General features: G+C 49.3%; 1 protein-coding gene across 1 annotated transcript in view; it reads right to left on the bottom strand.

Annotated features, from left to right (window-relative positions):
- TMC2 (transmembrane channel like 2) overlaps window positions 1-758 on the bottom strand; it is an 80,760-nt gene extending 80,002 nt beyond the window's left edge. The window contains exon 1 of the mRNA XM_082361501.1: window positions 705-758. Coding sequence (XP_082217627.1) covers window positions 705-732 — 28 coding nt within the window. The 5' untranslated portion in view covers window positions 733-758. The remainder of the gene's footprint in view (window positions 1-704) is intronic.
- Window positions 759-13,697: the final 12,939 nt, after the last annotated feature.

Below are 13,697 nucleotides of genomic sequence, written 5' to 3'. Positions count from 1 at the left end.
CCCCCACAAGGCCCACCCCTTCAGGGGTGGCGGAGGGGGAGTCAGGATGGGTGCAGATGGGACAGCACCTGGAAGACAGCAGGGAAATGGAATGTGGAGGACCAGACCCGAGCATCCTACACACAGTGTCACCAAGGGAGCTGACCCTCCTCGAGGACAGGTCCTCGTCCAGCCCCACTGAGCACCGTGCACTTTCTCACACTCACTCCCAAGACTCTGGAGAGATGTGAGGACTGGATGCGGAGGCAGGTGGGGTGGGGAGGAGGGACAGTGGCCATGGGGCAGCTCTGGGATAGGAAGGAGTGTTGAGATGCCAGTGGTGCCTCCATGGCTCCTCCCGCCTGCCCAAGAGCCCTGGCTCCTCTGCACATCTTGCTCTTGGGTGCCCCCCCACACCCCGCATCATGGGGCTGCTTCCCCAAGGGCTCAGAACCCTGGCAGTGGGGGAGCAGTAGGTGCAAGAGGAAGGGCCAGGCAGAGGGGGCAGATGGGGTGGATCCTGGGGCCAGCTCCTCCACGTACCGTGTGCCAGCATGGGGTCAGGACAAGTCCTTCTCAGAATGAGGTAAGAGGATCTCTCCCAGCACCCCCACGCCCACCAAGAAGTCCATCACCTCCTGAGATTCTGCTTCCTCACCTATAAGCAGGGCCCTGCCTGGGATGCGAGGAGGAGAGAAGGGCACCGTGACCACATGTCTCCTGACCTGAAGTGCAGGATGCCCGACCGTTCATGTGGCTCCTGCCCTCCTGGCAGTGGATGGTCTTCCCCCGTTACTTCCGCTGGCTCTTCAGCTCCTTGTGCAGCAGGTCGCCCCCTCCAGGTAAAGCCTTCACTGGCTCACAGGGGAGCTGTGTCTGCATTCCCGATGGGAAGGTGACCCACCACTGCTGGTATTTTGTGGAGGGTAAGGGTGTGCCCTCTGGAGTCAGGTGGCCTGGGTGTGAGCTCTGGCTCCACCTCCTACCAGCTGCCTGGAACGACGGCCCGACCTCCCAGGCTGGCGAATGTTCACTGCTCCCTGAGGCTCAGCTCAGTGTCACTAACTCTGGGCCTCTCCCTTGACTCCTGTGGCTGAGGGCAGGTCCTCTCTGAGCAGCACTCAGCCTCCTCCCCAGTTAAACTACCTGCATTGGGAGGGCTCCTTAAGGTGAAAGGGAGGGAGGGAGGGAAGCAGGAGAATGGAAGAGAAGGCTGGGTGGGTGGCTGGGCCTTGGGGCTCCCCAGGACACCTCACCCCATCTCACCTGTGCCAGGAGGGCTGCTCCTCGCCCGCCCCCGCGCGCCACCTCCTCCTGTAAGAGATGCAAAAGGGATGATCCACTGCCCTCTGGAAAGTCCCCTTCCCTGCACTGCCGCATCTCACTGTGGGGACCCTCAGAGGGTTTACAGCACCTCAGAGGGAACCAGGCTCCAGCTATTTAACTCAACAAGCTCCAGGGTTCCCAGTCCTGACATTTCTTTGACACCGTGGAAAGTCATGAGGTCAGAACATGTCCACAACCCCGGACAGACAGATAGACAGAGAAATCTGTGGAAGGGATTGCTAAGGAAAGGTGACTCTAACCAAGACAGGCGCGGCTGAAAGAGCCCCGCGGGCTCTGATGGCTTCTGCCGCTCAGTGTTAATGCAGGCACAGGGCAGGTCGTTTTTAATCCCTCCAACAGCCCTGCAACGGGGCCATGGCTGCCTTCATTTCATAGATGAGGCAGGGAGAGCTTGGAAAACCAGACTGAGGCTGCTCAGCCAGCAAGTGGCAGGCCCTGCACTCAAACCTGTGTCCCTGTGCCTCGAAGGCGCTGTCTGTTTCCCCATCCCCTGCTGCCCAGGAAACCTGGGAGTGGGCAGAGATGAGGACAAACTCACCTTCCTCCCCAAGGCCCTTTAGCTGGCAGCTCATGGTCAGCAGGGCTCGCTTGGTCCCCAGGCTGGCTCACAAGGCTCGCTCATCCACGCACACCTTCGGCCCAGGGTGTTTTGAGGCCCTCATGGTGGCCGGTCTCCTTTCCTGGCAGCCAGTGCTCCTTGGCTTGTTTGAGATTGAATGTGGAGGCAGGTGAAGTTTGGGAGAGAGGCAGGGCAGGAGGCGGTGAGTTCCCAGCCCTTCAATCCAGCTGCACACTCCTCTGCTCAGGTTTCCCGGCAAAGAGGCGGTGTGGCCTCATGTTTCAGGCATCACTTACACACGAGGGGCCCTGGAGGGGCCAGAAGCTGCTGGCTCATCTCCCGGCAATGATGCCACTTGCACTCCTGCCAGGGGAGGTGTGAGGATCATCCCAGGGTTCTTTCCTTCTGTCTTGAGTCACTGGTTGGGACAGGCACCAGGGAAATCCTAGGATGTTTGTGAAAGTTATCATCAGGGCTTCTATTTAAAATGCAGATTCCCGGGCTACCACTGGGCATTCACATGAGCCCTGGTCTGAATCCTGATGCAGGAGTCCTGAGCCCACTTTGATGAACTGTTCCTGCTCCCACTATACCTGCTCACTCACCAGCTCTTCCCACTGCTGCCTGGTTTCAAAAAAGGCAGATTTGGCTGCACTGAAAACCATGACCAGACTTTCAGAGGAACCCTCTGAAAGGTAATCACAGCCCTCAGCGTCCCCTGGTAACCACTAATTTGTTCTCTATATCTGTGAGTCTGTTTCTTTTTCTGTTATATTCACATTTGTTGTGTTTTTTAGATTCCACATATAAGTGATATCATATATCTGACTTATATATATTTCTGTTCGACTTATTTCACTTAGCATCCCTCCAAGTCCATCCATGTTGCTGCAAATGGCAAAATTTCATTTGTTTTATGGTTGAGTAGTATTCCGTTGTATATATATATACCACATCTTCTTTGTCCATTCATCTGTTGTTGGACACTTAGGTTACTTTCATATCTTAGCAGTTGTAAATAATGCTGTGATGGACATTGGGGTACATGTATCTTTTTGAATTAGTGTTTTTGTTTCTTTAAGATAAATACCCAGGAGTGGAATTGCTGGGTCATATGGTAGTTTTATTTTTAGTTTTTTGAGAAACCTCCATACTGTTTTCCACAGTGGCTGCACCAATTTACATTCTCACCAACAGTGTATGAGGGTTCCCTTTTTCCCACATCCTTGCCAACATTTGTTGTTTGTATTCTTTTGATGATACCCATTTTGACAGGTGTGAAGGGATATCTCATGGTGATTTGATTTGCATTTCCCTGAGGATTAGCGATGCTAAGCATCTTTTCATGTGCCTGTTGGCCATCTGCATGTCCTCTCTGGAAACATGTCTGTTCAGGTCTTCTGTCCATTTTTTAATCGAGTTATTTGTTTTGTTGTTGTTGTTGAGTTGTATGAGCAGTTTATATATTTTGGATATTAACCCCCTATCAGTCATATCATTTGGAAATATTTTCTCCCATTCTGTAGTTTGTCTTTTCATTTTGTTGATGGTTTCCTTTGCAGTGCAAAAGGTTTTAAGTTTAATTAGGTCCCATTTGTTTAGTTTTTTTTTTTTTATTTCCTCTGCTTTAAGAGACAGATCTAAAAAAATATTGCTATGATTTATGTCAGAGTGTTCTGCCTATGTTTTCCCCTAGGAGTTTTATGGTTTCTGGTCTTATATTTAGATCTTTAATCCATTTTGAGTTTATTTTTGCATGTGGTGTTAGAGAAAGTTCTAATTTCATTCTTTTACATGTAGCTGTCCAGTTTTCCCAGCACCACTTTGAGAAATAAAATATTGCCTGCCATATCAATAAACAAAGGATGTCACAGTCATCAGTGATTGTAGCCCTCCAACGCTGAGCTCGTGAGTTCCTGAGGGAACTCAGGAAAGAAACAAAGAATACCTGCCATCTAGCAGCCATCATGGGGACTGCAGCCACTCCCAGCAGTGAGCCTGAGGGAACTCAGGATGAGAAAACACAGGATACTGGCCCCAGATAGCTGAGGTGCATATCAAAGGAATGATTTCAGTGAGCCCAGATCGTTGCATCTTCCCCTACATAGAAAAGCACTAAATTCCTTAACTTGAGATATCTGGTTTTCTTTAATTAACAATAATCTTTTGATGTTCAGACTACCTGACCTTTGTTGCAATACTCCTATATAGTCTGGCACCCCACTCGCCTCCTCAGAGCAGTTTTCTCAGGGTTACGTGAGATGCTGCCTCCGGGCTTGAAGTCCTCAGTATGTCTGCTGCATAAAACATAACTTTTAGTCTACGGCCATACCACCCTGAATGCATCCGATCTCGTCTGATCTTGGAAGCTAAGCAAGGTTGGGCCTGGTTAGTACTTGGATGGGAAACAGGGCAGAGAGCCAGGCTTTGTCTCCTGAGGACACTTTAAGATAACAGTCATGGCAGGAACAGAGAGGGGCTAAACCCTGTTTGAGTAAAGGATCAAGAGGTCCCATATTTCCCATCCTTGGGGCAAGGGAGACACTGCACATGTGCAGGAAGGCTCCTCAGGGGTTAAAAAGGAGGGGACACCACCCCAGAATAGGTGATACCAAGGCCGTCCCATAGGCCTCTAGGCTGTAATCCATCTTGGAAAAAAGTTGTGCATGCATGTTGGGGAGGGTCCTAGGGCAGGGCAGGTGTGGAAACAGAAACCAGATAATTGGCCAAAGGTAAACAAAGACCCAGAAGAACTGCCCTGTATAAATGACTTAACCGCTTCTTTACTACGCTCCTCATTAGGGAGGATGCCCACATCCTTTCTCTACAGGTGTATCTCTGCCTTGCTTCTGTCTTAACTAAACAAACTGTTTCTCTGTGTGCTCTCCCACTTGTGCTGTGTCTCTAATAATAAACTTTATACCTGTTTTTACAGTTTTTGCCTCCTTGAGAAATGCATTTTTCACTGGGGGCAAGGGCCAGGGGAATTTTGCTTCTAGCCTCTAGCCCCTGGTGGACTAGTGGCTAGGATTCCTGGTTTTCATCCAGGCTGCCCAGGTCCAATTCCTGGGCAGGGGACTAAGATCTCACTTCAAGCCACCGCTCATTGCTGTCTCTCCAAGATCACTTACACATGTTATTTATCCTTCCTGAGCCTCTGTTTCCTCATCTGGAAACTGGGGATAAGAGGACCCCTTCTGGGACTTGTGAGGGATAAATGGATGAAGGCAGGTAAAGGAGCCTGCACAGGCCAGAGAACTCCAGTAGATGGAGAGCACATCCCACTGCCCACACATGGGAGGTGCCTGCTTCATGCTCTGGGCCCTACTGGGCCTTGTTCACCTCCCCTCACTCCATGTTCTCTATCCATGCCCCTCTGTGCCCTTGGCAGCTGTGCAAAGAGGGCTTATCTCTTCCTTGTTATAGGAAGATCCCAAGGCCAGTGCCAGGTCAGCCAAGAAACTCTGCTCACCTGTCAGCAGGGAAGCACCTGGACTCAACCCAAGCCGGAGTCCAAGAACAGCTCTTCCAAAAAGCTGCAGCCGAGCCCAGTCAGAGTGGCTTCTCCACTTCGAAGTGATGTTTCTTAGGCTGTGGGTAGCATTCTTCCCAACCAGGGGAGAACCTTGTTAGAGCAGGTGGAGCCACACCAGGGAGTCTCGGGGTCACCTGCAGTCCCCCTCCTGCTGCCCTGCTGCATGGGCTTCATGTCCCACCATACTGATTTCTCCTTGTCTCCCTCCTGCTAGAGGACAGTGGAGTTCTTGCGGGCATGAGTCCAATACCTCCAGGGATGGGGAGCTCAATCCCTCTTTAAGCTGCTCTTTTCACTCACATACACACTGGCTTTGGGGAGAGTTCATTCTGGTGCCTATTTCTGAAAGCTTCACAGACACAGAAGGCTCACCATCAGAAGCACCCAGAGTGCTCCTTCCCAGGTGGTCAGCCACACACACAAGTTTTGGTCATTTGCATCCATCCAAACCAGTCTCTGAAGCTGAATCCAGCCTCTGTACCCTGATGCTAAATTAAATCTCGGAGACAGAATTTTGGGTGAAGTAGAAAAGAATAGCTTTATTGCTTTGCCAGGCCAAGGGGGCCACAGCGGGCTAATGCCCTCAAAACTGCGTGTCCCCACTTGGAGAGGGTAGTGAGAAATTTTATAGTAATGGTTCAAAGAGGGCATGATCAGCTCATGGACATTATTCTGATTGGCTGGTGGTGAGGTAAGTGAGAGTCAGCATCATCAACCTTCTGGTTCCAACCCGTCTGGGGTCTGGATGTGGGCAGCACACCTTTGTTAACCGTTAACGTCTCTCACCTGGTGGGGGTGTCAGTATCTGGGAAACAGCTCACAGATATTGTGTGTCTCCCCTGATGGGGCACCAGGACCCTGTCCCAAGGCTGCACTGTTGTTTCTCTTGACTGTTTGTTCCTCCCTGGTCTCGCATCCCCTCCCTTCCCTAATTAACAACTGCTTGAATCTGCTCGTTGGAACTCAGGGAAGGTCATGGAGGCTGAATGAAGCCTCTTTCCTGTAATCAGAGAAGTGGGGGACACAGAAGGGCTTTGTGCCCAGGAGCCCCACAGGCCCTGCTCGGTGTCACCCCCAATCCACTTGCCACAACTCTTTGATTGTACTGGTCACACTTGGCGACTTGAATCTCTCTCCCTCCCCTGTGTTCCCGCAAGTGTGAGGCAGCCCTTGACCCTCCACAATGCTAGAAAAAAGGAGGTACCCCGTCTTGTTTGTAGGGAGGGATCAGGGGACCCCCCCCCCCCCAGGAAGCGGCGTGCTGAATTGAGTTTTAAACGTGAGGAGGGTATCTTGGGCTGAGGTAACAGCAAGGACAGGGCAAGAAGTCTGCCACGTGTCCTTTGGTGGTGTTGCTGGGTAAGTGTGAGGTGAGGCCAGGAGGAGGGTGAGGCTGATGGACAGGCTGGGCAGACTGTGGAGGAGACTTGCAATCATATTTCAAGGATACAGCACCCTGAAGGGTTTTGAGCAAGGGCACAAGACTCTCAGACAAACAGAGGGTTAGAAGCAGGTGAGTTATATGACCTCTGTGACGCCGAGTCACTGAATTCTAAAAGTTTTGCCATCCTTGAGGAAATCCAGCCGTTGGATATGGAGTATCTGAAAACAATATCCGACTCCAGCCACCAGCAGGAGAGAATAGGTATCCTGCCTGGGGCCTCTGGTAGTTGCAGGGCAGGTGGGGCAGCCATGGCTGTGGAAGATCTTTCCAGGTGTCTGGCTTGGGTATTATAGTTACACTGGTGTCCACATTCTTTATACTCCTTTCCTGTGGAGATTCCGAGTCCACTTGAGATGGTCAACATTTTGCCAGATGTCTGATTCTGGCTTATATTCTCCTTGCATCTTTGCCACTTCTCCAGGACGGTGGGTACACGAGGACTCGGGCACACAACTCCACTGGCCTAGGTGGCAGGTTTCTTCAGAGGATGAGGAGGTGGTGTACCTGATACCATCCCAAGAAGCCCTGTAAGAAGACAAGCTCTGCTCCTTACTTGGGGAGACGTGGCAAGGCAGAGGTCAACACTCCATCCACGGGAAGGAACTGCATCCCGAATCGTCACGTGGGGGCTGGTGTCTGAGGAGATCCTTCTAGCCTCTGGGAGGATTCCTTCTCTCTTTTGCCCTTGAGTGTTGCCTCAAGAGTTGTCTTTTCTTTGTGGTGATTTCACCATGACTATAAGGTGAAATCTCTTGATTTCACATATTTACAAGTTTTAAGAAAAGCAATCTACTTTGAGGACAGTGAGACCAAATCAGGGGGTGCAAAAACACATCTTTTAACTTTTCATAAAATATTCTTTTTCTTTTTTTTCATTCTGCTCAACACAGGATCTAGCTAATTAATACCTGAGTTACATTTATTGGACATTCAACTCAACATAAATAAACATTGCTCTGAAGAGTAATAATATTGGAGTGGTATTTTACCACGATGATGAATATTTCTATTGCTAAGGTTAAGGGTAGTAAGCTCTGTAGTAATTCTCTTTCATGGGTGTGGCTCGATCTGAGAAAATAAAACCCTAAAATCCAATGCAACAACAACAAAATGACGTGCGATTTCAACAAAAGTCACAGGCATCCAAATCTGATGGTCCTTTTGTCTCAAAACCCCTCATTAATGGGGAAACTACTTGGATCACCTTGTTAATTTAGCTCCCCAATTAAAAAAACATATCTCTATATAATTAGCTATGGGTATCTGCTTACAAACATCCAGTGTCCCTCAGGATGTTGTAAACCAGCACAATGGAGAGGATCCAGTGACAGGAGGGAACGCCCTCCCTGGATAAGGTGAGCTGGCCGGTGGCCGGGTGCTTACCTTCCACCTACTAAGCTGCACCAAAGAGCTCCCTGCAGGGAAGTTTGTGGTGCAGGGCAGCAGCAGGACCATAGCGATCTGGACGGCAGCCATGTACCCTGCAAGCTTGGAGGCATGTATTAAGAACAGGCTGATTCTAAGGCTCCTTTGGGCAGGCTCTTTGTTCCTCAACTTTCCTAGATCAGCACTGAGGGTAGCGCAGAGCCCTGAAAATGTTCGCAAAGATCTGCTGTGTTGTGTCTGCCATTCTGGGCTCTTTGTCAGGAAGGGAGACCCACACCCAGGTATTTGGGACCTCAGGGAGCACTACTCCCAGGGAGAGGATGATTCTGGCCAGATGGAAGCTGAGCAGATCAAGAGACCTGGCTGGGCATGACCCACGGCCCACGAAGAATACTGCAGTCAGGCGGTGTACGGGGCCATGGGCTTTATGCGCCTGCTTCTTTCCCCTCCACCCCAGGAGTCAGTCAGGCAGAGAGCTGGGAGCCAGGACTCCGAGGCCCTGTTACTTCTGCCCATAGGGGATAAGGACAATTAATAACTGGAATGCTCCTCACAAGCAAGCCATTTACAGATGTCACCTGAATCAGACGGGTGACAAATCCCTCTTCAGCTCCCATTATATATATATAGGACATAAACAGGATACTCCATTTCTTCATCTGTTTGGTGGAGGTTAATTCTGCTACGAGTCCTACAAGGGTGCTTTGGGGATAGAGGGAGTCATGTGGCTATAACAGGAACACCCTGAAGCCCTGAAGAGTTCAGAGGGGTCCCCTCACTCACAGCCCCACTTTTAGCAGAGCACAGACTGGGGCCCTTTCCTCTGCTCCTTGATGCACCTGCTGCAATGCTCTTTACCACGGCGGCAGAGAGGTCGAATTCGCTCCACTGCTGCCCACCTCTGGCCTCTGCTGTGCTCCCTCGGGGCCATGTGGCTCTGGGAGCGGGGTGGCTTCTCCTGCATCCCACAGAGCAGCACTAAACCCAGGACATGGTGTGCAATTGCCTGTCATCAGCAGCTTGCGGATAACCAGGTGTGGTTGTAGCAGAGCCCTGGGCAGGAAATCCCAAACAGGGACAACTTAACAGCTTGAAGTTCCTTGGCTGCTTGTGCCCTGCCCCCCTCCCCCAAGTTTTTGAATGCCACCTGCCATGTTGTTTCTAGAGTTCAATCCTCCTGGTACGATGCCTCTCATCTGATAAACTAGACTGTCAAGTTGATCATGCACAGAGTGGGGTGGAGAAAAAGACCTTTACTGAGCTGTATATTCCCCATGGTTTAAGATCCCTGGGAAACTACCAGCCGTGTAGTTGGAATGCTGCTTGGTGAGCATGGACCATGGGAAGGGACCGGAAAGGGTGCAGGGGGCTTCACTTGTTGAGATGCATGTATCTGTCAGGGATAATACTTACCCGCCTCAGTGATTTGGGTGAACTCTCATGAGTCCTCACTCTTTTGATGTTTGTTTTTATTGTCTGGGGGTTCTTGGCTATCTGTTTATATTTAACCTTGAGGTACTGAAAAGCCATGTGGAAGCTTTCTGCCCATGGGCAAGCCTTGCTGATGGGGGGGCCTCACTTTAGGACAGGGTTTCTCAACCTGAGCATTATTGACATTTAGGACCAGATAATTCTTTTTGTGGGAGCTGTCCTGTGACTTGAAGATGTTAAGCAGGTCCCTGGCCCCTATCCATTAGATACCCATTAACCCTCAGCCCCCTCCTCACGTGAGACGACCAACAGGGTCTCCAGATACTGCCAAGTGTCCCCTGGGGGCAAAAATGCCATGGGGTTGAGTCACTGTTTAGGCTGATGAGGCAGGGATAAGAAACACCCACTCAGCGTTTGTGTGCCTTTTCTTTCCCAGAGAGAAATCTTCCCATTTCCTGCCTGAGGAAAACAACCTTGGCCGCCAGTGTTTGGGAAGCTGAGGAAGAGGAGGCTGAGAGTCCCACTCTTCAGTATGTGGGTTTTTACTCAATTCTCCTGTCTTCTGTGTACCTCATCTTGCCCTCAGTACAGAGCTTCTCATTTTGTCAGCCTCTCCAGAGAGTCAATGCTGAAACTTCTTCAGGAGTCCGGGAGAGGAACTGGGGTCTAAGGTTCTAACTTTTTATTTGTTTGTTTTTTAATATCAGCTTTATCAAAAAATAACAGCTTTACCAAAAAATTCACCCGTTTAAAGTGTACAATTCAGTGGTTTTTAATACATTCACACAACATTAGTCTCTGGTTTTTGGAGGTGACTGCTTCATTAAGTTTTTCTAATTTGGTGCTGACTGTGATTATGGTTTACACTTGCTCTGTGGTAACCCTTTCCTGGTGAAAGTTCTGTTAGCCACGTGTGCCCCAAGTCCAGAAGGAGGGAGGGAGCAGAGCCAGCTTGCAGAAAGGTTGAACCTTGTTTGGGGTTTCATCTCCCCTTTGTTCAGGAACATGGCCCACTCTCACCCCTTGGCACCTTGCAGAGGGCTCAGCTGGTCCCCTCTTGGCTGTTTGGTCGGGCTTGTAAAAGTTGGGACAGGGAGGCCACCAAGGCAAAAAGTGGGGACTGGGTCGGTGGCCATTGGCACTCAGCCTCTGGGGGTGGGGTAGGGGGAGGGTGGCATAGATCTTAGTCTCTGGAGCCGAAGGTCAGGACTTCGACCTTGGGTCAAAAGTTCCGAATTCAGGTTCTGGGGTGAACAATTCGGGAGTCCTGAGGGAACAGAGGGACCCTAGCCGCTGGAGGGAGAGCGGGGACTAAGCATAGGGAGTGGTCACCAGGGATCCAGGTGGACTTTGGGAGGGAGACTCAGTGTCTAAATCGGGACCGGGGAACTTGGCCTCTGGGACCAGCTGTGCGCAGGATGTCCGCTAAAAGGCCCTGAGAGCTCCGCGGACTCCCCGGGAGGTTCCCAGGTCAGACCTGGCGCTCTCCATCCTTAGAACAGGGGCCAGGAAGGGACCAGGTGAGGGAGGCCTCTAGTCCGCGGCCCTGGGGGAAGCCGGGGAGGGGCTGAAAGGCCTCGCATTCCCCGCAAAGGCCCCTCGGCTCCCCCTGCGGTTCCGGCCGCTCTCCCACCCCAGCGGACCGGAGAAATTGCGCCTGGGTCCTGGCGGACGGTCGGACGCCCCCTGCCGGCCAAGCCGGGACTTGGCCTTTGCGGCAACCCCGGGACAGACTGGGGCCAGAACCAGAAAGAGCCTCTGCAGGGGGCAAGGCGAGCCTTAGTGGGCGTTGGCGCCGGGAGACTCTACCAGTGTTTGTTATATGTGAAAACAAATTCGAAATCACGCGCTCCTTGCCAAGGTAAGAATTAGAACAACTTTACATGAATCTAAGCAGTATAATTAAAAGAGGCTCAGATCTTTGATCTCAAAAGTAACTTCTTGTGAATTAGAGCGTATACAAAGGTAACCAAGCAGTTTAGTTAAAATGAAAACTAAGCAATATTGATTTCTTATAGTGAGCTAGAAGCACATTAGCTCAGAAATGCAAATTAACGAATTAGCTCAGAAACATTTCAAACTAAAAGATCTTACTGCAAGTTAGAGCAAATTAAGATACATCTAAGAAGCATTCCTAAACCTAACCTGGCATGGGAAATTAGAACAAATTGCGTTTGTGTGAAGTCAAACTTAAAAGCACTCATTTAAAATAAAATGTATGATCTTTAAAGTCCTATATAAATTTTTTTTATGTGCAAATAAGCTCAGAAACACACCGTCACCTCAAAAGTACTATCTTTGTGCAAATTAGAGCAAATTAAGTAGGTTAAGTGAAAACAGTGTTAATCACACACTTATACGTAAGGTAAATCAACAGTGCCTTATTATGTTGAGTTAGTGAAAATAAAGATGAAACTAAACTATGTGTACAAATAAGCAGTATGTCTGCAAACAAACAGTATGTTTGTAAACAAGCTAAGAATCAGACATTCCCCTCTAAGGAAACTTCTAATGGTTAGAGAGAGCAAATAAGAATGAGTTAGAACCAATTTAAATAAATCTAAGCAGTATTAGGGAATATGTCATTATTCTTTAATTTACTTGTGAGGAATTAGAATAAATATAGTTAATACTAAGCATTTTAGGTGAAATCAAGCTCAAAATCACTCTTTCATTTCAAATGAAACTTCTTATTCCTCCTTAGAGATATTCATATGTAACAGTTGATATTAAAACAAATACAGACTCAAGTGTTCCCAAAAGGACCTTCTTAGGGTAACTTAGAATGTATTTAAGAGTTTATGTGAAATCAATCTCGAAATCATTCATTCATTTCAAACAGCTTCAGAAGTACTTTGTAAATTTTACATATGCAAACAAGCTCAGAAAACACATTCATCTCAAAATTTCCCAGTTTCCTCAATCGCTAGGGGGAGCTCCTCAGGCCTGGCACAAAGACCCCTCTTTTCCTCATGACAGACTGAAGCTGATTTGACTGAGACCACCAGTGACTATGTCCCTACTTCCCCCTCCAGAGGCTGAGTCCATATTTCGGCTCCAGAAACTAAGTCCTAATCTCCCATTTCAGAGGCTAAGACCCCACTCCTCACACCAGAAGCTAAAGACCCCACTTCTCCAACCAGAGGCTAAGTTTCCACCACACACCCCATTGGCTAGGTCCACATGACCCCTTACAGAGGCTGATGGGTCCCAGTTTTGGCTGCAGCAGTCACCTGGTGCCACAGAGACTACATCCTGCTTCCCTCACTGGAGTCTAAGTCTCTGCTTCTAGATCCAAAAGGTAAGTCTTCAGAGCTCTCCTCAAAGGTTAGGTCCACACTCCCCTCTCTAGAGGCTGAGTCTGGATTTTGGCTCCATAGGCAGTACCTACCTCTCACATGAGAGGCCATGCCCCTGCTTTCTTTCCAGAGGATGAGAACCCACTGCTGGCTCCAGAGCCTAAGTCCCAATCCCTCTTCCAGAAGCTGAGTCTCCATTTCAGAGTCTAAGTGCCAACCTGTGCTGCCAGTGATTCCCCTATATTTTGCTTCAGAGGCTACGTATGTCCCCCTAGCCAGAGCCAACCGGCAATCTTCCCAGCTGGGTCTCCTGCTGAGTCCCCTTCTCCTTAAGGTGAGTTAGAGTGTATTTAGTCAAAATTAAGCAGCATATTAATAAAAACAAGCTGAGACTCAGACATTGTTCTCAAGAGAAACTGTAACTTCTTAAGGAGTTAGAGTGTAGCTGGTCTAAATTAGCCAGTGTAGGGACTTCCCTGGTGGGTAAGGCTCCGTGCTCACAATGCAGGGGGCCTAGGTTCGATCCCAGGTTGGGGAACTAGATCCTGCACGCATGCTGCAACTAAGAAGTCTGCATGCCGCAACTAAGATCCCACGTGCCACAACTAAGACCTGGCACAGCCAAAATAAATGAATAAATAAATATTTTTTTAAAAATTAAAAAAATAAATTAGCTAGTGCATGTGGAATCAAGCTCAAAATCACTCATCCATTATA

This window comes from Balaenoptera borealis, assembly GCF_965194805.1.
Source record: "Balaenoptera borealis genome assembly, chromosome: 16".
Lineage (NCBI taxonomy): Eukaryota > Metazoa > Chordata > Mammalia > Artiodactyla > Balaenopteridae > Balaenoptera > Balaenoptera borealis.
The sequence above is the reverse complement of the archived record's forward strand: the minus strand, read 5'-3'. Positions and strand labels throughout refer to the sequence as shown.